This window comes from Geotrypetes seraphini, chromosome 9 (genome assembly GCF_902459505.1).
Source record: "Geotrypetes seraphini chromosome 9, aGeoSer1.1, whole genome shotgun sequence".
NCBI lineage: Eukaryota > Metazoa > Chordata > Amphibia > Gymnophiona > Dermophiidae > Geotrypetes > Geotrypetes seraphini.
In genome coordinates this window covers 15,794,671-15,821,560 of record NC_047092.1, presented here as the reverse complement: position 1 = coordinate 15,821,560, position 26,890 = coordinate 15,794,671, and the positions used below count along the sequence as shown (strand labels likewise).

Below are 26,890 nucleotides of genomic sequence, written 5' to 3'. Positions count from 1 at the left end.
AGGAGATTCTTCTTTTGTGCTTCACCAACTCTCATGGTCAATTCCTCATGACAGTTGGTGGAGCACGAAAGAAGAATCTCCTGCTAATTCTTAATTTGGGAGCCTCGACCCTGAAGAAAAAATGAAACATGGCGTGGAGGCACTCCTGTGACTTATACTAACATAAGTCTTTCTTATATAAGTTCTTACAAATATTTATTGGTGGTATGTTTGCACAAATAATTTAAAAGAAAAAACTACTGTATATACACCGGGATTTTTGGGTCAAAAAATTGGCCCAAAAATGGGGGTCCTGGTATTATATTTGGGTCAATGCCCCCTCCCAGAATTTTTTTTAAGGCCACCGCTGCCAGGCTCTGCCCCTGCCTCCCTCCCTGCCCTAGCCTCATACGGTACCCTCAATTTTGGCGATCCGCGGTGGAAGTGCAGTGAGCAGGAGCGAACTTTCCAAGTTCCTGCCCTACTGCAGTGAATTCCTTCGGCTGCTGAGCAACACGAGCGCTATTTGGCGCTGCCGCTTGGTACTGAGAGACATTTTTACTGGCTCCCACAAATTCTCATGAGAATTCACGGGAGCCAGTAAAGATGCCTCTCAGTACCAAGCAGCAGCGCCAAATCGCACTCCTGCTTGTGTCACTCAGCGGCCGAAGGAACTCGCGGCAGCCAATTAGCAGCAGGCAGGAACTTGGAAAGTTCGCTCCTGCCTGCTGCACCCTCCACCGCGGATCGCGAAGATGAGGTACTGTATGAGGCTAGGGCAGGGAGGGAGGCAGGGGAAGAGCCTGGGAGGGAGGGAGGGATGGTGCCGAGTCTGATGGGGAAAGGAAGGAAGGGGGCTGGGTGCAGAGTCTGACAGGGGAGGGGGGAAGGAAGGAAGGAAGAGGGCTGGTGCAATGCCTGACAGGGGAGGGGGGAAGGAAGGAAGGAAGGGGGCTGGGGTGCAGAGCCTGATGGGGCAGGAAACTTGAATATTAAGCCGCTCACTTATATTCGAGTCAACCATTTTTTTCCTCCTTTTGGGGGAGGGTCTCGACTTATATTTGAATACATACGGTGTATTTTAAAAAAAGGATCCGGTGAGAAAATGGCTCGTTTTCTCCTTATATGAACTTTATACAAAAAGGATGAATAGCCAACTGAGGATTCTACAGAAAAGCACTGTTATTTATTTAATGAAAGTAGGATTAATGTGATAAGTTTATGAAATAATATAAGACTTTTTACTGGGTTGCGAGTGTTTTTTTAATCAGCAGCAGATATGGGGCTCAGAGTTAACTGCCCCACTCACTGCTAATGAAGGGCATGCAGTTCAAATAAAGAGTTGTATCTGATGATGACAGCGTCCCAACATAATGATCCAGACCTACATCCCACCCCCCCAGTATAACTGACAGATTGATCCTGGAGACAAATGGTATAGACACAAATGCATGGCAAGGCATTCTCATCTCCTGGCTGTATTAATATGTGTCAGCAGCTGCTGTGCTTTATCAGATCTATGCACAAAGTCTCCTGTATGCTGGGTCTGTGATGGACAGCTACCAGGTTTAAAAAAACGCATTGTTTCACAGTAACCTCTGCTCATGAGGCATCCATGTGAAAACCCTCCCACTCAAATTCTAGTCTCCCACTGACCCCAGTCCTGCCCAATAAAACCCCCACAAAAACATTCAGGCATGTACAGAATTCAGGAGTCCCTGGTCTGGGGTAGAAGTGAATGAACAGGGTGCAGTGTAAGAATGGGTTTCTATGACTCACCACAGATGCAGTGTCTGAAGAGTTGGATTTACTCATTGCTAGAAAGACTTTCAGCACTGCTCTCCACCCTGGCTCTGCCACCTGGTCTGCAGACGACTTGTCATCTTTGATCTGACTCCTGCTCATGACTTCCTTTGTCACATTGACCCAAGGGCACCAATCTCTGTGCTGGGCAAGTGGATCGAAGCAAACTCTGGGAGAAGTGTTGTCCTTGGAGGCAAAAAAATAAAATAAATGATTGTCATTATGTAACTACCATTTTCTCCCAGCTCCTGCAAGATTTCCCTCCTGCCCACTGTATCTCGACCACAGTGAAAGCTAGCTCTCCTCCCTTCTGTTTTGTCATCCGGTTGGAAGTGAACTCCTAATGTTCTTCCTTTAGGACCTCTTAAATCCGACTAGGTCAGGGGTAGGCAATTCCGGTCCTCGAGAGCCGGAGCCAGTCAGGTTTTCAGGATATCCACAATGAATATGTATGAGATGGATTTGCATGCACTGCCTCCTTGAGATGCAAATCTATCTCATGCATATTTATTGTGGATATCCTGAAAACCTGACCTGGCTCCGGCTCTCGAGGACCAGAATTGCCTACCCCTGGACTAGGTAGTCCCTTCATTCTACTTAACAACTGATCGAACCCTCTCTGCAGAATGGAGCAGAGGGACAGCAGCACAGATGTGTAACTTAGCTGGGGGAGAGAATTCTCCTCTTCAATGAAAACAGAATACAGTGTTCCCCCGGTTGTTCGCTGTCCCGGTCATTTGCGGATTTTACAACTGCGAATGACCGGGCAGGAGAGGACAGCCGCAGCGGCAGGAGACCAGCCGGAATGCCGGCGAGTGAAGGAAATCACTTGCGGTATGCTCCGCCCGCCTCTTCCTGCACTAAAGTCGGGCCTCACCAATCAGGAGTTGCATATCAAAGCAATTTCTGATTGGTGAGGCCCGACTTTAGTGCAGGAAGAGGCGGGCGGAGCATACCACGAGTGATTTCCTTCACTCGCTGGCGTTCCGGCTGCTCTCTCCTGCCTCTCTGGGTGCCCTCTCCTATCTCCCCCGCAAAAAACCGTATTTGTGGTTTTTCAGCATTCGTGGGGTTCCTAGAACGGAACCCCCGTGAATATCAGGGGAGTACTGTATCACCAATCACACAATCCACCATACAGTGTACATTTTCAGAGTCCCAGCCCCTACTCTTACTTCATTCCACAAAGAATTACAAATTTACCTTATTGAAACTCCTCAGTTACCCTGGAGTCTGGACTGTTATTACCCAGGCTACTAGTACAATTATCTTCTGCTAGGGGGATCCCAACTACAACCCCTCCCCAAACTCTACACTGAAAGTCAGCAATGTCAACTGGTTGGGTGCAGACCAATGTTACCCCTAAGGACTGAGATGACCTGAGAAAAACTTTTTCTTCTTGAGCAAAGAACTGAGTTGAAGTGAGCAAGATAAACCTACTGGAAATCTAAACAAAGCAGATTAGAACAGATTGATTGTGCTGTCAACTTTCACATACGCAGAACACAGACCTTCACCAATATAGAATACGTAACCACAAAATAAAAATTAAACTGAGGGAGGGGGCGTGGCTTGGACACGCATGAGGAAGGTCGGCTAATAAGAGAGCTCCGGAGAAAAGACCTTGAAAGTCTTTAAAAAAGTCTTAATAATAGAAAAAAAAAGGTTTTATGGTAATATAAGAAGATAAGAAAAGAGGATGGCATCAGGAAAACAAAACAAAATGACTTTGCAATGTCTGGCAGCAGTAAAAGAGCGAAACCGGAACAGGAGACAGGATTAAGATGGCAGATATAGAAGTAATAAAAGAATTGAAGGAATTAAAGAAATGCTATCAGTTTTAACTAAAAAAGTTACGGATATATCGGAGGAAGTTTCAACGTTAAACAAAAAAATGGACCTACTGGAATTAAAATCAAATAATTTAGAAGAAAGAATGATGATTGTAGAAGAGGAAATATGTTATAGTCAAACGGATAGGAAAAAAATAGAACTACTTACTAAGGAGCTGGAAGATTACTCTAATCGTGAAAGAAGAAGTAATGTCCGTTTGATTGGATTACCGGAAGGAGCAGAAAAGGGAAATCCGGTTGTCTTTATGAAAATTTACTACCCAAACTGCTTCCGATAAAAACAAAATATCCCATAGAGGTAGAAAGGGCACATAGAGTGCCGATAAAAAGAGGAGAAAATCAGCATGGACCGAGACCATTCATATTCAAACTATTGCGCCACCAGCAGGTCATAGAAGTATTTCAATTAGCAAAGCAAAATAAAGGGCTGAAGTATCAGGATGCTTATATTCACTTTGTTCAGATTTTGCAAAAAGCACAGCGATAAAAAGGAAGTTACTGGAATTAGGCCAAAATTCGAGAGGTTGGGTGCAAAGTTTGGTTTAGTGTACCCGCAATATGAAGGTTACTATCGGAAATAAAACTTTAACCTTTGATGATGCAGAGAAACTGGAGAGATTTATTCAAAATCAAGAAATGCCTATGTCCTCCTAATATTTATTTGATATATCTTTAAACTTCTTACTTAGCAATGTTGGAATATTATACTATACTATACTATTCATATATTATTCATATAGAAAAGAAAATGTGGTTTTATTTTGTTTTAATGTGGGGAAATTACTGTATTTTAAAAGGCAACGATTTAGAATGTTTTTGACTTATCTTCAAATATATTCTATTTCAACGATCTTCTTACATTAGAATTAGAATGGAATAGACATTCTAAAATGCAAATGTAAAATGTTAAATGGCTTAATACAATTTATATATTTAAGAGTTTAATCGAAAATGGAATATAATATATAAATGGGGAAAAAAAGGAAGATGATAGCTATTTGGATGTATGTTTTTGCAGGACTGTCAATTTATATTCCACAACCTGTTCTGAAATTTTGATAACTGGCAGTATAGTTGTAATGGGTAATATGAGAAATATTAATTTAATGATTAGGAACGAGTGTTTTTTCGGGTAGAGGTTTTCTTTTCCTGTGGAGGGATTGCTGCGGAATTATATACTAGCCATGTTTGTAGGATTGTTAGAATTTTTTTCTCTCTCCCAAAAGTCTTAAAAGAGAGAACGGAAAAGGTTCAAAAATCTTTCTGAACTCAGGAGACTTACATTCCCGAAAGTCTGTGCGGGAGGATGTACGAGAAATGGATTTTTTTTTACATCTACCGGAAACATAAAGTGAACGTATTACAGAGAATACAAGAAGAAAGAAGAGGAAATGGAAATCAGAAAATTGTTTACAAGAACATTGGACGATCGAAATGAATTCTATAGTCCGTTCTCTCTTTAAAAGAAAGAAGAAGAAAGAAGAAAAGAAAAGATGAAGAAAAAGAAAAAGAAAAGAGAGAAAATAAAAAGGGAAGAAAGAGAAAGGAAAAAGCAAACAAGGAAGAAAATGATATGTATGGCTGGTGTGTGATTGGCAGTGATCTCTTCTGTAGGGAGGGAATCTTTGCTCGTGGATTCATTGTTTATATATCATTATGTTCCCATACTAATATTATTAAGTTGATAATATATAGAGAAAGGGGGGGGGGAAAAAAAAAGGGGGGGAGCGCTTTAATGATTTAAGATGCTATTAAAGATGAATACTTTATTTATTTATTTTTTTTTAAATATTTAATATAACATATAACAGGAAGGAGGGGAGAAAAAAAAAAATGAATAGTATTCTTTTCTATATTTTATATTCATTCCATGATTTAAATTGGTATATCGGTGGAATGAAGAGATATTAATGAATTAATGATACTGGATACAGAATTTCAAGATATCTTTAGAAATGTATATGAGGTTGATTTAATTCATCAATAATATAGTATATATATTATTATTTATACCTGAATATCACTTTAAATATTCAGTGACTTAATTTGAATTTGGAATGTGAAAAGGTCTTCTTGGAGTGTGCTATTGCCGATCTTGATATGCGTGAGGCCAAGTTTACACACTTTTAGCTTAATGAGGAGGGTGGGGAGGGGGAAGGGAGAAGGGGGATGGAAATGGGTAACGAAAGTTCTATAAGTAAGGGTTTAATAATAAGAAAAGGAATAAGTGTTAAACATGTGTGGATGTCTGATCAAATTTATTATTATATGAGATTTATGTCAAATATTACTTGTTAATTTAGATGGCGCTTAAAATTTATTCTCTTAATGTCAATGGTCTAAAACCACCCAATCAAAAGAAAGAAAATACTGGATTTTCTTCATAGCAGAACGCTGACATTTTATTTCATGCAAGAGACACATCTGTCAGGAATTGAATCTAATAAGCTAATAGGGGGTTGGGTATCCAATGTATTTTGCACCTGCTATTGGTAAAAAAGCGGGGAGTAGCTATTCTTATAAATAAGAAGTGTATTGCGGATTTCAAGTTAATAAAATTTGATTCTTTAGGAAGATGGGTACATATTAAAATGGGTTCTGAGAAATACAACCACTGGATTTATTTAATTTATATGCACCTAACTCAAATCAAATGGAGTTTTTCAAACAAATCCAACAGATATTACTACCACTGGCTGCTTCTAATTTAGTAGTAGCTGGAGATTTCAATGCTGTAATGGATCCTATTTTGGATAAAAAACCAAGTAAAATTATGAAATCGTTAGGCTTAGACAATTTGATACAATCTTGTGATTTAGTTGATATTTGGCGTATTCTTCATTTTAATGATCAGGAATAATCTTTTTGTTCTCAGGTCCATAAATCCTTTTCAAGAATTGATTATATATTTGTTTCTAATAATATAGCACAAAGAGTGATGAAAAGCAATTATTGATCCTATTATTATTTTCAGATCATGCTGGTGTGTGATTGATCTGCAGAATGATATACCAATATATATCTAACCAATTTGGAGATTTGACAATACTTTGCTTGGAGATATGAACTTTATAGAAGATTTTAAAGTAAAAATGAATGAATTTTTTCAAATTAATAATTCAGAGAATATAAATATTGAAATTTTATGGGATGCTTATAAAGCAACAATGAGAGGAAATATTATATCATACTCTGCATATATGAAAAAACAACTTAAAAAACAATATATAGAATTGGAGCAAGAAATTAAACTATTAGAACAAAAATTAATTGTTAAATGGGAACATGATATATTGCAGAATTATTAAAAACAAATTTAAATATAATGAGATTTCTTCTCAATTTGTAAGGAAAGATATGTTCTATCGGCAGGTGTAGTATTATGGAAATTCAAATAAGGCTGGAAGATTATTAGCAAATTTTTCTTTAAAGCAAAAAAAAGAAAATCCAAGATTATTGCAATTAAAGATAAATGGGCAATACACACACTAACATTAAGGATATTATAAAACAATTTCTTGATTTTTATAAGGATTTATATTCTTCTGATACTTATGAAATAAAGAACAGGATGGGTTAGAGTTTTTAAAATCATTTGTTGGACCAAATATATTGGATCATATAAAAAGAAGTTTAGAAGAACATATATCTTTAAAAGAAGTAGAATCAGCATTGAAAGCTCTTAGAGTTGGATCCGCTCCAGGTGGAGATGGCTATACTGTTGAATTTTATAAAACATTTCAAAATATTATATTACCATATCTATTAAATTTATATCAGTATCAGATAAATAATGGAAATATATATCAGGTACTATGGCTGATTCTGTCATTATTGTCTTGCCAAAACCAAACAGGGATCTGACAATGGTATCAAATTACAGGCCTATATCTTTGTTGAACGTAGATGCTAACTTGATTGCTAAAGTGCTAGCATTAAGATTAGCAAAAGCTCTTCCTTTTATTATTGATGTACACCAAACAGGATTTGTTGCTAAAAGACACTCTTCACATAACACTAGATTGGCATTTCATTCTTTAAATTTAGCAAAAAATATGAATGATCCAGCATTTCTAATATCGTTAGATGCAGAAAAAGCATTTGATAGAGTGGAATGGAATTTTATGTATCAAGCTCTAGAATGGTTTGGCATAGGACCTGTTTTATTAAAATGATTCAAACATTGTATAGCTCCCCTGGAGCACGATTAAATATAAACAATAATTTATCGAATAGATTTTGACTTGCTAAGGGAGTTAGACAAGGCTGTCCTTATCTCCCTTACTTTTTGATATCGTTCTTGAACCCTTATTAATTGCAATCAATCAAACTAAGGAAATAAAGGGGAATCACATTTTCTAATTGGGAATTTAAACTATCTGCATATGCTGATGATATTTTACTATATTTAAGAGAACCAGGGGACACCATTCCATGTTTACTTAACTTAATAGAAAAGTTTGGAAAATTTTCTGGATATAAAATCAATTGGGAAAAATCTGAAGTTCTTCCAATTAATGTCCATTGTACCAAAGGATTATTTGACTCATATTCATTTAAATGGAAAGAGGAAGGACTAAAATATTTAGGAATTCTTATAAAAAATACAATTGATGACACAGTAAAAGAGAATGAAAAACTTTTATTAAAAAAAATAACAGAAATGTGTGAGCAATGGAATCCTTTACATCTTTCTTGGTGGGGAAGAGTCCAAACAATTAAAATGATGATTTTGCCTGTGGGTTTGTTATCAAATGAGTATGATCCCAACATTTTTTTCAGGGGTCATTTTATAAAAGTTCAACAGTGTACTTACAAAATTTGTCTGGTTTGGGAAAAGACCCAGAATTGCTTTAGCATCATTACAAAAAACAATCAAGAAGGGAGGGGTAAATTTTCCAAATTTCTATAGGTACCATCAATCCTATATTTTAAGACAGGGTATGTATTGGATCCTCCCAGATCTCATGGAAAATGTACCTGACTGGTTATACTTAGAATGGCGGCTCATGTTCCCTCTACATCTAGAACATCTAATTAGTATAACAATGCCTAGGAGATATAAAGACAACAGAATTCTACTAGATACATGGAAAACACTAAGATTTATTAGCAATATATCACCAGATCCATTGGCTAAATCATTTAAATCAATCCATTTGGGTAAATTCCAGGATCAAAGTTGGTGGATTCAAAATAGTATGGAAGCAATGGATAATTGCAGGTATACGATCTCTAAATGATGTTATAGCAAATGGATCACTGCTTAGTTTTTCACAATTTGCAACATAAATTTGGATTGGACAAGACACAATATTTTAAATGGATGCAATTGAAGCAGGCTATTCAGGAAGGGTTCCCTGAATGGAAGAATCTTAACAATCAGTATAGTTTGCAAGTCCTTTGCTTTCAGGCGGATTTTTAGGACACCAAGCCGCTAAATGGTATAAGATTTTATATGGATTTTTAAACAAAAAAAAGAGAACAGGACTTAGGGGACATTTGGAGTATGAGATAGGACAGATAATTTCTCCATCTCAATGGCAAAAATTTTGGTCCTGGAGAATACATACTACAAGGTCAGCATCTATGAGCCAAACATGGATGTTTTTGTTACACAGAGTTTTTATGGACCCCTACACGGTTACAAAAAGTAGATAGTATAATTCTAATAGATGCTGGCATTGTAAGATAGAAGTGGGACATTAGATCATTTACTTTTCTTTTGTCCTTGTATTAATACTTTTTGGAAATCAATTTGGCCCCAAATTAATAATTTATTAGAAAATCATGTTGGACTCTCATATGATACAATATTATTTGGAACAGCAATGAGAACTCAAAGTCGATATCTGCAAACAATAATAAACTTTTGTTAATATTGACAGGGGTCGCCCATTCAGCAAATTACTCAGAATTGGAAAGATTACACTAAATTAAATTACACTTTCTGGTGGAATTCAATTTGTCATATATATAAAATGGAAAAAGTCATGGCATTACAACAGGGGTATATTCATAAGTTTAATAAAATTGGAGACCATTGACTAATTTCTCTAATGATCAGATATCATAGCACATGTATAGAGCATATAGGGGGTGGGTGGGAAGGGAAAACTTTTGTAAGTTTATTCTGATATAAAATTCTGATAAAGGGATTTCTTTACTTATACATTATAAGAATATTTATTAGTAATTTCAAGTGTTTATTACAACTGTTTGTATTACATATATTTCACTTGATGTAAGAAATAAAAAAGAATAAAGAATTTATATAAAAAAAAAAAAAATTAAACTGAGCCCCTAAGAAGCAGACTATTCATACAGTACAACCACCAGAGAAATGCAATGCGTGTCCACTGTGCAGAATATAAAATAGTAGACGTAAATGTCCAAAATCCGACATACTCTAACCACTACATTACAAATGAACAAGTGCAAACAAAATAAAAAATGATACCCTTTTATTGGACAAAATATATTTTTCAATTAGTTTTCAGAAGCCCAGAGCTCCTTTACTCAGGTTAGGACTGTATTATGGTATCCTGTCCTGACATGAAGAAGGAGGTTTTAGTCTCTAAAGATAATCAAAAAGGTATTAAAATTAATCCAATAAGATAGCACCTTATTTCCATTTGTTATTTTTACTTATTAACATTTATTAACACGGCTACCACACTACCTTAAGCTAAAAATAAAATTATTTTTTCTATCTTTGTTGTCTGGCTTTTTATTTTTCTCAGTTGTGTTGGTTGGTTTCTGCTTTCTTCGTCTTGCCAGGATTTCCTGCTCATTGTCAGTTTTTTCTTCCTTTCCTTTCAGCTTTCTTTTTTATCGTGTTTACCTAAAGTTTGACACCTCTTTCGCACACCCTGGCTCTCCTATTTCATTTCCTCTTATTCTCAACCTCTATCCTCTTCCCCCCCATCCAGCATATGCCCTCTCTCCCCCCTCTTCCATCCAGTGTCTACCCCCTGTCTTCCCTGCTTCCTTCCAGCATCTGCCCCCTGTCCTCCTTATTTCCATTAAGCATTTGCCCCCTCTTCCCACATCCATCATCTCCCCTTTTTCTCCTCCCTATTCCCATCCATCATCTTCCCTCCCTCTCCTCCCCACTTCCACCCAGCATGTGTCTTCTCTTACCCATTTCCACCCAGCATATACCCCACTATCCTCTCCACTTTCATTTAATGTGCCCTCTTACCTTCCCCAATTCCTTCCAACATTTACCCCCTGTTCTACTTCCTTCACCATGTGCCCCTCTACCCTCCCCATTTTCATCTAAATGTACCCCATATCCTATCAACATGTGCCCCCTATTCTCCCCACTTCCATCTGATGTGCATCATTTTCCCTACTTCCCTGACACCACACCTCTGCTGCTGCTTCTGTTTCTCCAAATTAGCAGCAAAACAAAATTGTCATGGGGCCGTACTGGAACTACTCAATGACAATAAAGATGAAAGCGAGGTAATTCAAATCTTTGATAAAGTAAAACTCCACCTCACTTTATGAGAAAAGGGAGAAATTTTCTTCTTCTTTTAACACTTGCTGAGTTCTATCATCTTCCAATCTATCCAGAAGTAAGACAAACTAGCATCGACTGATAATTCAATCATTTATTCTGAAGGCAGAAATTGCTGAGCACATCCCAACGGGACCCGTTTCGCCCTAAACCGGGCTTTCTCAAGGGTTCACAATATGGCGCTCTGCATAATAACAAAAATGTTTTTTACAACTTATCCTATTTTTCAATAAATCATTTTAAAAATAACACAATTTATTAAATCTGAATCTAACCAAATCTCCAAAGTAAATCCAGTCTTTGGAGATTTGGTTAATTCAGAATTTAATATATTGTGTTATTTTAAAAATGATTTATGAAAAATAGGATAAGTTGTAAAAAACATTTTTGTTATTATGCAGAGCGGCCTATTGTGAACCTTGAGAAAGCCCGGTTAGGGCGAAACGGGTCCCGTCTGGATGTGCTCAGCAATTCTGCCTTCAGAATAAATGATTGAATTATCAGTCGATGCTGGTTTGTCTTACTTCTGGATAGATTGGAAGATGATAGAACTCAGCAAGTGTAAAAGAAAGAAGAAAATTTCTTCCCTTTTCTCATAAAGTGAGGAGGAGTTTTGCTTTACCGACACTGGAATTAATCCATGGCTGTGGCTGCTGGCTCTGCCCTGGAACAAGAAATGCCTCCAGAAGGGGTGGGGTCAGCAGCCGAGGATAGTACAATTCAAGTTTCTTTATTTTTGATATATCGTTTATTCAGTCAGGTATCTAAATGGTTTATATTAAAAAAAAATAATATCTCTGATGTTTTTCATTTTAAATTCTTTATTCATTTTAAAACTTACAACAAGTGCACAAAAGAACAACATGAAATATATTCATACAACACTATGAAATTCTTTCAATAATATCATAAATATGAATAGATCAGACATATTAATATACTGATTAAAGGGAAATAGACAGTAATGGAATGATAAGAAGAAGGAAGCAGGATGGACTGATTACAGACACTGCATTTGTGTAAGAGGGATGAATGGCAGATAATTAAAAAAAAAATAAGAAGAAAGAACTAGGGGAAATTGTTGAAAGTGATCTTAATTTATGCAATATGACTATTAAAATTAAGAACATTGCTAAAGGCAATGAATGACAGCGGAGTCATGTTTTCCAAATGGAATAGGGTTTGAAGGAGAGTGGAAGAAGAGCACGTATGGAAACGTGTGAAGAAAGACAATACAAATACAGCATGAAGGTTTATGAATGTTGCATGGGTGGTAGGTAATTTCTGGATGCATACAGAAGTAAAGAGAGAAATAAAAATATAAAGAAAATAGATATACAATAGAAATTCATAGAGAGTTATATGCAGAGAATGCTTATTTGATTATTTTTAAGTTTCAGATATAAAAAATGGTACTTTTGTAAAAGAGAGATTGTTCTTTTTGTTGCTTATAGTATAGCTTCAAATGGATTGGATTTATATTGGAATCCTAGAATTTTAATAACATGGTAATTATATTATATGGAGGAAATATAGGGATAAAAAAAAAAGAATTAATTAATATTAATGATTTAGGTTAAATATGAATGTGTGATATAGTAGTGGATGATCGTGATATTCTTAATACCTGGAAAGAAGGGTGCTTGTTTTTTAATTGAAAATGATAGTAGGTGGAGTGGATAAATAAAATAAAAATTGAAAATTTTAGATATTATATTTACAATAATTATTCTTGAGCATGAATTATAATTTAATTTTTCTTAAAAAAAATAAAATAAATAAAATTAGTTTCCCTTCCCCTACCCATCACCTTTATTTCCATTAAACATACCATACATTTATTATAAAACTCAATATTAAATCAACTTTTCCCCACCATCCTCCCTCCCCCCTATAAATATGCATACTGTCAGAGGAAAATGATGCCTATTCATTACAATATTTAACCAATGGCCCCCAGATCTTTATAAAATTGTTATAACTACCTTTCTGTAAAGCAATAACTCTTTCCATCTTATAAATATGACATAAGGAATTCCACCAAAATGTATAATTAAGATTAGTATAATTTTTCCAGTTGTTAGTAATATGTTGAATAGCAACTCCCGACATGATCATTAAAAGTTTTATTGTTATGTGCTGATATTTGACTTTTTTCCTCAGATATACAGTATCGTACTATAGTGCAACATGGTTTTCTAATAAGCAGTTTATTTGAGACCAATTGAATTCCAAAAATTCCTAATGCAGGGGCAATAAAAAAATTAGATGATCCAATGTCCCCGCTTCTAGATTACAGTGCCAGCATCTATTAGACTAGAGCTATCCAACTTCTGTAAACGAACTGGGGTCCAAAAGCTCTATGTAATAAAAAGAACCAAGTTTGTCTCATAGATGCCGACACTGTACATCTCATTTCTCCAAGAATAAATTCGTAGCCATTGAGAAGCAGAAAATTTGATGCTTAATCTCAATGCTCCAAATGTCTCTAAGACCAGTTTTCCGGTTTTTTATAAGAAATTCAGATAATAATTTATACCACTGTGCGGCTTGGTGTCCCAGGAAGTCTGCCTGGAAACATAGGAACTCCAAACTATATTGATTATTAAGATTTTTCCATTCAGGGAACCCCACCTGAATAGCCCTGCTTCAATTGCAACCATTTAAAACTTTGTGATTCATTAAGACCAAATCTATTTTGCAACTGTGAAGAATCAAGCAGTTTACCTTCTGAAATAGCATCATTTAAAGTTCTTATGCCAGCAATAATCCAGTGCTTCCATAAGGTTTGAGATCCACCAATTTGAATCTTGGAGGCTTATCCATAAAGATTGATTTGTTGATTTATTTATTGGAATAGGTGTTAAATTACTAATGTATCTCAAAGTTTTCCATGTATCAATCAAAATTCTGTTCTGTTTATATTTCCTAGCCATTTTTTTTTAATTTTTAATTTTTTTAAATTCTTTATTCATATTTTAAACTTTCATCAAGTGTACAATATTTATAATAAACACTATTAATTAGACCACTTGAACAACTTATCAGTGTATCTTATAATAATAAATGCAACCCTCCCCCACCCTCCCTAAGCCCATTATTCATTATAAGATCATAAACCCTCCAATTGAAACCCTCCCCCACCCAACACTAAGTGGTGTATAATTAATAGAAAAATGGCATTTTTTATACTAACAACATGAACTAAATTTAAAGGAAACAGGAGATGCCACTCCAAGTATAACCAATCAGAAGCATTATCCATGAGTTCTGGGAGGATCCAGATACATACCCTGGCGTAAAATTATAGGTTTGATGATATAAAAATCTGGAAACTTTACCCCCACCCTCCTCAATTGGCTTTTGTAGAGATACTAAAGCAATTCTAGGTCTTTTACCCAGCCAAACAAATTTTGTAAGAATACCATTAAGTTTTTTATAAAAGGACCCTTGAAAAAAAATCGGTATCATACTCATTTGATAACAAACTACAGGCAAAATCATCATTTTAATAGCATGGACTCTCCCCTCACCAAGAAAGATGTAAAGGATTCCATTGTTCACACATTTCTGTTACTTTTTTTAATAAAAGTTTTTCATTCTCTTTCAAAGTGTCTTCCAGAGTATTTTTTATCATAATACCTAAATATTTTAAGCCATCATCTTTCCAAGTAAATGAGAAAGAATCAAATAAACCTTTAGTACAATGCACATTAAGAGGAAGAATTTCTGACTTACTCCAATTTATTTTATAACCTGAAAACTTTCCAAATGTATCAATCAATTCTAATAAACATGGAATGGTAGTTTCTGGATTTCTCAAATAAAGCGAATATCATCTGCATATGCCGAAACTTTGTATTCTCTATCAGAAAAAAGAATACCCTGTATCCCCTTTGCTTGTTGAATGGCTAATAAAAAGGGTTCTAACACAATATCAAAAAGCAAAGGAGACAGAGGACAACCCTGTCTAACCCCCTCTGCAAAGTAAAACGATCAGAGAAATTATTATTAATATACAATCTTGCAGGAGGAGTGTGTGGCACAGTGGTTGGATCTACAGCCTCAGCACCCTGGGGTTGTAAGTTCAAACCCTGCGCTGCTCCTTGTGACCCTAGGCAAGTCACTCAGTCCTCCATAGCCCCAGGTACGTTAGATAGATTGTGAGCCCACCGGGACAGATAGGGAAAATCCTTGAGTACCCGATTGTAAAAACTGCTTAGATAACCTTTGATAGGCGGTATATAAAATCCTAATAAAAAAATTCCGAACCTATACCAAACCATTCCAATGCTTGATACATGAAAGACCATTCAACTCTATCAAAAGCTTTTTCCGCATCTAAAGATATAGAGAAAACCGGATCAACAATTTCTTTAGATAAATTTAACATATGAAAGGCCAATCTAGTATTGTTAGAGGAATGTCTCTTCACAACGAATCCAGTTTGATGTATATCAATAATAAAAGGGAGAGCCTTGGCCAGCGTAAAGCCAATATCTTAGCCAAAAGTTTACCATCAACATTTATTAATGAAATAGGCCTGTAATCTGAAACCAAAGAGGGATCTCTGTTTGGCTTTGGCAAAACAATTGTTAATGATTCAGCCATAGTACCTGTAATGCATCCCTTAGATAATTGGGACTGAAATAAATTTAGCAAATGAGGCAAAATGGAATTTTGAAATGATTTATAAAATTTTACAGTAAAACCATCACCACCTGGAGCGGATCCAACTCTAAAAGACTTCAACGCTGTTTCTAATTCTTTTAGTGATATAGGCTCATCTAAACTTCTTTTTATATGATCAGGTATCTTCGGACCAATAATTAAATTCAAAAATCCAAACCATCTTTTTCCCTATCATCATAAGATTCAGAAGAGTATAGGTCTTTATAAAAATTTACTTAAAATATTACCAATTTGGTTATGCATAACTCCTTTCTCATCTTTTATTGCAATAATTTTTGTTCTTCTTTTCTTTGCTTTAAGGTAATTTGCCAATAACCTTCCCGCCTTATTTGAGTTTCCATAATACAAAGTTTGCTGAGAAAAAATATCTTTCCTTATCAATTTCGAAGCTAATTCATTATATTTACCTTTTGCTTTTAAAAGATTTTGTAAAGTGCCATGCTCCCATTTATCAATCAATTTAGATTCCAATTTTTTAATTTCTTTTTCCAAATTAAAATATTGATTTTTCATTTGTTTTGTAATATAAGCAGAGTATGAAATAATGTTACCTCTTATAGTAGCCTTAAAAGCATCCCAAACATTTTCCATAGAAATTTCATCTGATAAATTATATTGAAAAAATTCAATAATTTTTATTTGTAATTCATCTAAGAATTTTGTATCAACAAGCAATGTATTATCAAATCTCCAAATAAATCTACTATACTCTTGCTGATCCATTTGAAGTTCGATCCATACACCCGCATGATCAGATAAAATAATTGGGTCTATAGAAGCTTTGATCACTTGTTGAACTAATTGAGTTGAGACAAGAATATAATCAATTCTAGAAAAAGAATATAATCAACATATTACTAATCAATTCTAGAACATGTGAACAAAAGGAAAATTCCTGATCATTAAAATGAAGTATACGCCAAATATCTTTTAAATCACATGAATGTACCAAATTATCTAACCCTAATGATTTTATATTTCTACAAGGTTTTTTTTATCCAATAATGGATCCATAACAGCATTAAAATCTCCAGCTACAACTAATTTAGAAGCAGCCAGTGGGAGTAACAATTATAATGTTTTAAAAAACTAATTTTGATTCGAATTAGGGGCATACACATTAAACAAAGCCAGGGCATTATTTCCCATATTCATATCCACATGCACCCATCTATCCTTCGGATCTGAACCTATTAATTTAAAATTGGCTGAACACTTTTTATTAAAAAGAATAACTACCCCTGCTTTTTTTCTCCAACTGCAGGGGCGAAAAAACATTTTTTCACCCAATTCCCTTCCAATTTTTTTGACTCTTATTATAGACAGATGAGTCTCTTGAATAAAGTAGATATCCGTATTCTGTTTTTTCAAAAAAGCTAATGTTTTTTTTCCTTTTAATCTGATGGTTGAGGTCAGAGTTTTAAAACCTACATCGGCATTTCCTGCGGCCTATACAAAGGGGTGGCCTATACATGGGGAAATACGGTATTAGAGAGTGCTGGGATTAGAGGTTGTAGGCATCCTTGAATAGAAAAGTCTTGCAGCCTCTATTTTCTTTTTGCTACTGCTGATTTGGGGAAGCAGCGGCAGCGGCAATGAGAAAGCAGAAAGAGCAGCATCTATGGTGGGTAGGCTGTGCAGAGACCCAGAACAGCTGCATGGCCTCTTATCAGAAGGTGAACAGCCGCACAGCTTAAAATTGGTGCAGACTGTCAACTTCCCTCCCTCCCCCAAAAAAAGACCATTTTGTAACAAACTGCGAAACTTTGGCATGAAGGACTGAATATAGCTATCATCAAAAAACTGTCTCTGTCTTGTAGTGATCTCTTCATCTTATAAATTCTAGCATCATTAGGACTGGGACTGTAAGAACGAGGACATGCTGAATCTCTGCTCCGCTACCCCCCTCCCAAAACCCAATCATTCTGTCCAGCGTGTTCTGCTTTGCCTTCTGCCCTACTCCAAATAGAACTAATAGCATGAGTTAAGGGGCAGCTGGCAAGTGCCAAGGAATCCAATATGCTAATCTTAGGACTTGATAACAATGCCCCTGAATTCAGATCACAGGAGCACCCCCTCCCCCTACTAGATTCATACTGCATGGCTGATGGAGCACACGGAGTCTTAAGAAATAGAAATTAAAGGGGGAAAGTCAAAGCCTCTGGCACCCTAACCAGATCCAAGTTTTCATCTATTTATCCTTTTTCTCTGTCTTCTACCCCTGCCTTTGCTTTCTCAATTTCTTGGCCTCAACTTGTCCTTTCCATGTTACATTCCTTAATTCCTTTTCGTCATTTCCACCCCTTCTAGCAATTCTCTCTAGCTCCCTTCATCTCTCAAACTCCTCTTTCCTATAAGTGCTGCAATACTACTCTCCCCAAAGCCCAGTGGTAACCAGCCTCTGCCCCTTGAGACAGCCTGGACAAATGCTGCTACGTCCCCCAGCCAGAGGAACTTACGGAGCTGCTGGAGGAACACAGTCTTGCCCGCTTGGGTCTCTTGTGTGGGCTGGATGACACCTCACTTCCTAAGGTAGAGTCTCCTTGTCCCATACTGCGAGTCACAGGTCGACTTCTCACTGCCTCTGCTTCAGAGTGCTCCGTCGGGCTGGAGACCTCTCCACTCCGTGTCCGTGTGGGTGCAGGGGACTGGCACAACTCATGCTGCTCACAGTGGAAAAGGAAAGGACACAATTATCAAACGTGAAGGTGAGATAAGTAGTAGGAGATGAGACACAGGAGAAAGGAGCGTGTGCTACATAATAACAGACCCTTGGAACACTATAGTCCAAATCTAAGATGGTGTGTTTTACAGATTTCCCCAATGTTTCTGCACTTTGCTGGTCTCTGGAATATTTCTGTGGACAAATTTTCTCTTTGCCTGCTTCTCTGGCTGTTTCTTGGGGTTACACTACAGACCCTCAAGGCGGGAAGATCAAGGGACACTAAGGCCCTGATTCTCCAAAGTGCATCCCAATTTTAGGCGTCCTACAGCTGTCTAATCAGCCAATCGGGATGCATGTTTTTTTTTAAAAAATGCTCCCCAGGCAAACCTGAAGGCGCCTCCGGGAGCCTAGGGAGACCTGCAAGATGCCTAAGCTCGATTAAGGGCCTTAGGCGGGCCTTAGGCTGAACCTAGGCGGCCCTACGCGTCTCCCTAGTAGAGAAGCTTAAAATGTAGGCCAGCAAAATGCTGGCCTACATTGTAAGTAGATGCGGCCGCTATACTTATCGCGGCAAGGGATCTCTCTGCCGCTATAAGTGTAGCGGGCCGCGGCCCCCTGACCAGGAGGGTGCCCAAACCCTCTGCCCGAAGACGCACCCCCCCCCGACACTACCGACCGCCCCCCCCCGACATTACCGATCTCCCCCCGACAATATCGATAGCTGGCAGGAGGGTGCCCAATCCCTCCTGCCCGAAGACGCACCCCCCCCGACACTACCGACCGCCCCACCCCGACATTACCGATCTCCCCCCCGACAATATCGATAGCTGGCAGGAGGGTGCCCAATCCCTCCTGCCCGAAGATGCACCCCCCCCGACACTACCGACCGCCCCCCCCCGACATTACCGATCTCCCCCCGACAATATCGATAGCTGGCAGGAGGGTGCCCAATCCCTCCTGCCCAAAGACGCACCCCCCCCGGCGCTAACAACCCCCAAACCACTCCACCTAACCTGTTCTTAGATGGGTCTTGCACGTCTTGAGCCGGCAGGCACGCCTCGTCGAAATGAAGCGGGCCCGCCCCTTCCCGGCCCATCCCGCCGAAGCCTAAGGCCTGATTGGCCCCTGTCATTTAAGGACATTTAACTCGAGTGTTTCTCAACAAGCACTCTCTATTACCTTTTTACTCAAAATGGTGCAATGATTGATTCTACAAAAAACGCTTTTTAGGGGTTTGTACCCCAAATTGAAGTTTTTTTTTCCCATCTTGGATTCTGAGCACCTTTACTCGTTTAAAAAGGTATTTAAAGTAGTCTGTTCCTTTATTAGTTGTTTGCTTGCTCATAAATATTACAGGCATTGACAAATTAAATATAACATAGGGTTTTATGTATGGTATTTGGAACTTATCAAACTGCACATCCAATGTGCACAAACAGGCTGTATTCGTGTCAATTTAATTAGATCAAGTAGATGTGTAACTGAGGAGGGATTTGCATTTATGACCATACTAGCTTTATAGGCCTTTACATTACATTAACGGGTGCTAGAATATATGTGTGTGTCTGTCTTTATTTCTTTCTCTCTCTGTCTCCTTAGCCGCTTTCTGTATTTCTTTCTTTCTTTTGGCTGTCCACCACCACCCTTTGCGTATTCCCCCTGTCCATTCTCCCTTCTTTTTACCTCCCCTATGTCCACCACCACCCCTTCACTGCTCCCCTTATCCAGCAGCAGTCCTTCTCCCTTTGTTTTACCTCCCCCCTGTCCATCAGCACCTCTTCCTGCTCCCCCTGTCCAGTAGTAGGCCTCCCTTCCTTTTTCCCCCCCCTGTCCATCAGCACCTCTTCCTGCTCCCCCTGTCCAGCAGTAGGCCTCCCTTCCTTTCCCCCCCGTCCTTCAACACCTCTTCCTGCTCCCTCTCCCTCTGTCCAGCAGTAGGCCTCCCTTCATATCCCCCCCTGTCCATCAGCACCTCTTCCTGCTCCCCCTGTCCACGGGAGTTAGTACAGGCCCGGTCTCTGCCGTTCTCCCCGGAGTTTGTTCTTTACTCGGATAGAGAGTCCTTGCCGCCCCCCCCCCTTCACTTCCCGCGGGCCCGACTACGAACCTGGTGATTCCAGCAGCGTGTGCAGCAGTCTTCACACTCTGCTTCGGGTCCTTCTACTGCCCTGATTTACTCTGGCACGTCCCTGATGACATCATCAGAGATGCAGCAGAGCAAATCAGGGAAATAGAAGGGCCCGAAGCAGCGTGTGAAGACTGCTGCACACGCTGCTTGAATCGCCAGGTTCGTAGTCGGGTCCGCGGGAAGGGAAGGGGGGGGCGGCAAAGGACTCGGACTCCTCTGGTGTGTCGCGGAGGCTGGCCCGGCTCCATTTCTCGGTTCATCCCGGAGAGGGGAGGAGGGGGAGGCAGGAGGCGCTCTAAGTATAAGGGAGCCTGGAGAGGAGCCACCGCCGCCGCTGTGAACTTTAAAATAAGGGAGCCAGAGCCGGCAAGACCGCATATCATCTTGCGGTCTGCGAGAGAGGGAGCGTTAGCCTCGGACCTACGGATTACGCAGGTATGAGTGCGCATGCACGGCTAGTGTTTTATTATATAGGATGTTACAATACACACATACACACATAAATTAACCTGGGAGGTTTGTGTGTGACAAATTCCTTGGGGCAATCTTCTAAATGAACAGGTGCAATGATACTGCCATTGTATAAGTCTCTAGTGAGGCCCCATTTGGAATACTGTGTGCAATTCTGGAGACAGCAGCTTCAGAAAGATATAAATAGGATGGAGTCGGAAGAGAGGGCCGCTACAGAATTGGTTAGTGGTCTTTGTCATAAATCGTATGGGGACAGAGTTAGAGACCTTAAAATGTATACTCCCTTGGCCAAGGGAGTTAATTCTCTCAAATTGGTGGGACTACGATACTGACTTTACTCTCTATACATACATATTTATATATACATATATAGTTTCATTGATTATTGTACATATATACTTGTATCTGATATTGTGTTCCACTTCTCAATTTATATTTATTCAGTGAGGATTTCCTTTTTTAAAATGTTCTTTTTTCCTCTCTACAATTTTGTTTGGGTTTTTTTTTTTAGTTCTAGCTCTCTGTTTCTATAACCATAAAGCTCTATGACCTTATAATGCAAGTATTAAGAACCTTAGCCTATAGGGAGAGGAGGAGATAGTGGATGCTGTGGATGGGCCATTTAGCCATCATATTTCCATGTTTTGTTTTGAAAATTTGCCAGTTGTTGCACAGGGAAACACACATCTGTCCCATTAATGCATGTACTCAGTTATAAAATTCCCCTTTAATCCACAAAAATATTTGGTATTATTATATAACAATATTTATTGGTACTGCAAGCCACATTCAGGACATATGGTACCGCAGTGTTGATAAGCTGAATCTAGATTTTGTAGACGTAGAAGGTACTTGGTATTTATAGACAAAAATCTTTCAGCAGTGATCATAATTATTTGAATATGCCAAACTCTTCTGCAGCAATGGCTGTAAAAGAGCCTCACACAAATTCAATATCAGGGGACTGCTAATTTTCCATGCATCCCATGGGGTTATCACAACATACCAAGGAAGCTCTTGGTCACCGCCTTCCTTGTTCTGCTAATGAATGTCTCAGTCATACTGACATTACTTTTTGTCTGTATTTCTCAGATCTCAGCTCCAAATATCTGTTTCAGGCATCCTGTCTGTGACTTGCTACCAGCTCCTATGTTCATGTCTCACGCTAATCCAAACGTAGGCTGCCTCAACTTTTACTGCTCCTCTTATGTGGCTTCACCATGTATCATAATAAATCTCCTCACTTGCTCCCAAAGCTTACACTTCCAAACTGCTGGAGCTTTCTCCCCACCTTACCAGTTCCCAGTTTTTGCTTCCAAATGCTGAAGCCACCCATTCAGGGGCATAGACAGATCTACCATTTTGGATGGGCCCAGATTTAATCTGGGTGGGCCCTTCTTACCCCCACCACCATACATTCATGCAATTTTTAAAATCTTTCCCTCAACCCCTGCATCCATCACTCCTCTCTCTCTTCCCTTTCATCTCCTATGCTCCTCCATAGGCCCGGCATCTTTCCATCTCTTTCTAAGGCCCACCCTCAGGGACTCCTACAGGCAACCTGCACCAGCTCTGCAGACTTCTCTTTACCACATCCCCACCTATGAAGAGACAGGAAATCATCGAGGGTGGGTATGCAGAATCCTGCAGAACCAGCGCTGGTTGCCTAAAGATGTTGCCGGCAGTGATTCCTATGAAGTAGACCAGGGGCTCAGAAACAGAAAGATGCCATGCCACAGATGGCGAAGAGGGAGAGAGGGGAGTGAAGTACCACCCCTGAGGTGTTTTGGAGCCTTATGGGCCTGAAGCAATAATGTGTGGGATTGGGCCCACCCGTGGCTACAGAGGGTTGTGTTTATGAGGAGCTAGTTGTGATGGGGCTGGATGCTGTACATCCGAGGGTGCTGAAGGAACTTAGGGAAGCTTTGATGGCTCTACTGACTGACATTTTCAATGCTTCTCTAGAGTCAGGAGTGGTACCGGAGGACTAGAGAAGGGCAGATGTGCAGTAGGGAATTACAGGCTAGAGAATGACACGGTGACAAAATTCATCACCGTTCCCATCCCCGCAGATAACCGCGGGAAACCATCTTCATGTCATTCTTTAAGGAGAGAGGGAAGAATCAGAGTATGAATGGCCACAACCACTGACCCAAAAGCTTTGCTTTGAAGAATGCTGGTATAGAAAGACTGAGGTTGAAATAGACACTAGAAAATGACATGGGATTATTTCCAGCGGCTATCCGCGGGGACGGGAATGGTGATGAATTTTGTCACCATGTCATTCTCTATTACAGGCCAGTAAGTCCGACTTCTGTGGTAAGCAAATCAATGGAAACACTTTTAAAACAGAGAATGATGAAGTTTCTGGAATCTTTTGGATTACAGGACCAGAGGCAACATGGATTGACTAGAGGTAGGTCTTCTCAGACAAATCTGATCAATTTCTTTGACTGTGTGACCAGAGAACTGGGTAGAGGGAGTAAGCTAGATGTGGTGTATTTAGATTTTAGCGAAGTCTTTGACAGTGTTCCACACAGACATCTAATAAATAAACTGAGTGCCCTCAGGATGGGCCCCAAAGTGACGGGCTGGGTAAAGAACTGATTGAGTGGAAGACAACAGAGGCTATTGGTTAATGGAGATCGCTCTGAGGAAAGGCATATTACCAGTGGTGCGCCTCAAGGTTCTATTCTGTTCTTTTTAACATTTTTATAAGCAATATTGCTGAAGGGCTGTCAGGTAAGATTTTCCTCTTTGCGGATGATACTAAAATCTGCAACAGAGTAGACACCCCGGATGGTGTGAATAACATGACCTAGCAAAGCTTGAAGAATGGTCTGAAATTTGACAGCTAAAATTTAATGCTAAGAAATACAAGGTCATGCATTTGGGCTGCCTAAAATTGAAGGAACGGTACAGTTTAGGGGGTGAAGAACTTATGTACACGACAGAAGAGCGGGACTTGGGTGTGATTTTATGTGATGATCTTAAGGCGGCCAAACAGGTTGAAAAGGTGACAGCGAAAGCTAGAAGGATGCTAGGTTGCATACGGGAGAGGTATGGCCAGTAGAAAAAAGGAGGTATTGTTGCCCCTGTATAAGACTTTGGTGAGACCTCATTTAGAATATTTTGTACAATTCTGGAGGCCACACCTTCAAAAAGATATAAAAAGGATGGAGTTGGTCCAGAGGAAGGCTACTAAAATGGTGTGTGGTCTTTGTGATATGGGGACAGACTTAAAGATCTTAATCTGTATACTCTGGAGGAAAGGCGGGAGAGGGGAGATATGATAAAGGCATTTAAATACCTATAAGGCGTAAATGCGAATGAGCGGAGTCTCTTTCATTTGAAAAGAAGCTCTAGAATGAGGGCATAGGGTGAAGTTAAGAAGTAATAGGCTCAGGAGTAATCTAAGGAAATACTTTTTTTACAGAAAGGGTGGTAGATGCGTGGAACAGTCTCCCAGAAGAGGTGGTGGAGACAAAGACTATCTGAATTCAAGAGAGCCTGGGATAGGCACATGGGGTCTCTTAGAGAGAGGAAGAGATAATGGTTACTGTGGATGGGCAGACTAGATGGGCCATTTGGCCTTTATCTGCCATCATGTTTCTATCTGCTCCCACCTATCCCTGAACACTGAAGCTCCCCACTCTTCTGCTTCTGAGCCCTAATGATACCAGAACCTTACCTGCTCACTGCTCTGTGGCAAGCCCGTATCTCGGCTTCGAGTGGTCATCCTGTGTGGGGACAGGTGAAACAGAGTACTTCGTTCATTTGTCACAGGGGTGACGGGCAACCCAAGGGTTATGTCTGTGTCCCCGGTTCCAGTAAATTCAATTTGCTGGAAGGCCCAAAGTCCCACTTTCCTCATGCAGTAGGAGCATGTGATGATGGAGAGATGCAGAGAACCCAAGCAAGGGCTAAATATGTCCATTCGGAAAGAGAAAAAAAATGGAGAGTGAGTGTACATTTAACTTCCCTTATACGCTCATTCTGTTACTGAGGGCCCTACAGTATCATTCTGCTAAATAACAAGAGATGCCCCTGGCCCATTCGCCTCATTAAAGTATCTTCTGTACATTCACTTGTCAGCAAGGACCCTCACACTGCTCCTCCTCTCCTTGTGTACTCACTGGTGGGATACAACTTTCATATGCTGACTTCAATGAGGGCCCAGGGAAGTTACCTGTTCCATAGAATTCTCTTTCCTGCTTACCTGCTAGTCCAACCACAGAGGGCTAGAACACAGGATGCTATGTGCACCTGGAGATTGTCAGAGCCAAATTTAAGGGTAGCTTTGCCACCTTCTCCTCTCTGTTGCAGCTCATCTTCAATCAGATGTAAGAGAAGGCCAATTGTGTCTTCTGACAGTGCCTGGGCAAAAAAGAAATCGTACAACCTCTCTCATTTAGTTCAGTCGCAAAGGGCTGAGTACAGGCTATGGGCTATGTTCACTAAAAGAAAGACAGTTACTGATCAGGCAGCTGCAGATTTTATACTTAGGCTTAAACAACCCCTTGAGGCCAAAGCACCAAGCACCTGATTCTGAATTTCAGGAACCTTGATCCTTTCTCATCACTTCTCCTTGCCCAACCCCTGGCTGCATCCTAGCTCAGGAATATTATTATAGAGTACTCACCATATTTTTTAGGTCATCTGGTTTTAGGGAAGGCAGCTGAAGCTCCAGCTGACACAGGCTCTGGAATCGGGCCAAAAAGTCACCAAAAAGTACAGAAGGTTCATTCACAAGCAAAAGCCAAAAGCGATCTGGGGAAAAGAACATCCCAACTCTTTGTATTTTTTTAAAGACATAATGCCACCCCCCCAATTGAGTTTTATCAAACTGCTATTATTCTTAATTTTCCCAAAATCTAAATCTGGTTACTCAGAGGAAAAATTATTGAAAAGATATAACAGATGTTTATAAAATGGAGAACAATTATTTATGCCTTCAAACTGTATCATGTAATGATACTCAATGAAACTAACAGGAAGCAGATTTTTTTTTATTTTTTTAAGTTTTTTATTGATTTTTTCATTTAACAACAAGTGTCATAAATTTTCATACAATTATCTTAACAATACACTTGATATTTCTATAATGTATTTTATACATAACATTTCTTATCTTATTTTTCTTATGATTTTATATATCATATAACTGTAATTATTTTTCTTATAAAGTCATACAACATATATATTGTAATGATTTTATCAATTATTTTTAAATTTTTTTTTTTGAACCTTTTTCTTCTCCCTTTATTATATTGTTTTCATGTAAGAATATCATCTATTAATAATATTTTATTTATATTTATAATAAAGAGAATAAATCCCCCTCCCATATCCCTCCCTCCCTTCCTTCTTTAACTATTTTCTTACTATGGGAAAATGAAATTCAATTATTGCAATATTTTGTTAATGGTCCCCAAATCTTTTTGAATTTATCCATATATCCTTTTTGTGTTGCAAATGTATGTTCCATTTTATATATATGGCAAACTGAGTTCCACCAAAAATTATAGTTCAATCTGTCATAATTTTTCCAATTATATGTAATTTGCTGTACTGCTACTCCAGTCATTATAAATAAAAGTTTGTTATTATTTGATGAAATTTGACTTCGAGCTCTCATTGCAGTACCAAATAGAATTGTATCGTATGTCAAGGCTACAGGATTTTCTAACATCCTATTGATTTGAGGCCAAATTGATTTCCAAAATGTTAATATGAATGGACAATAGAATAAAAGGAAGCAGATTAAAACATAG

At 38.7% G+C, this 26,890-nt stretch overlaps 1 protein-coding gene across 1 annotated transcript in view; it reads right to left on the bottom strand.

The window, feature by feature from the left end:
- ZC3HC1 (zinc finger C3HC-type containing 1) overlaps positions 1–26,890 on the bottom strand; it is a 47,667-nt gene that overhangs the window by 11,518 nt on the left and 9,259 nt on the right. Inside the window, exons 5-9 of the mRNA XM_033959588.1 lie at positions 25,759–25,886; positions 25,336–25,493; positions 24,808–25,039; positions 18,312–18,515; positions 1,759–1,968 (exon numbers count right to left, since the gene is read on the bottom strand). Coding sequence (XP_033815479.1) covers positions 1,759–1,968; positions 18,312–18,515; positions 24,808–25,039; positions 25,336–25,493; positions 25,759–25,886 — 932 coding nt within the window. The remainder of the gene's footprint in view (positions 1–1,758; positions 1,969–18,311; positions 18,516–24,807; positions 25,040–25,335; positions 25,494–25,758; positions 25,887–26,890) is intronic.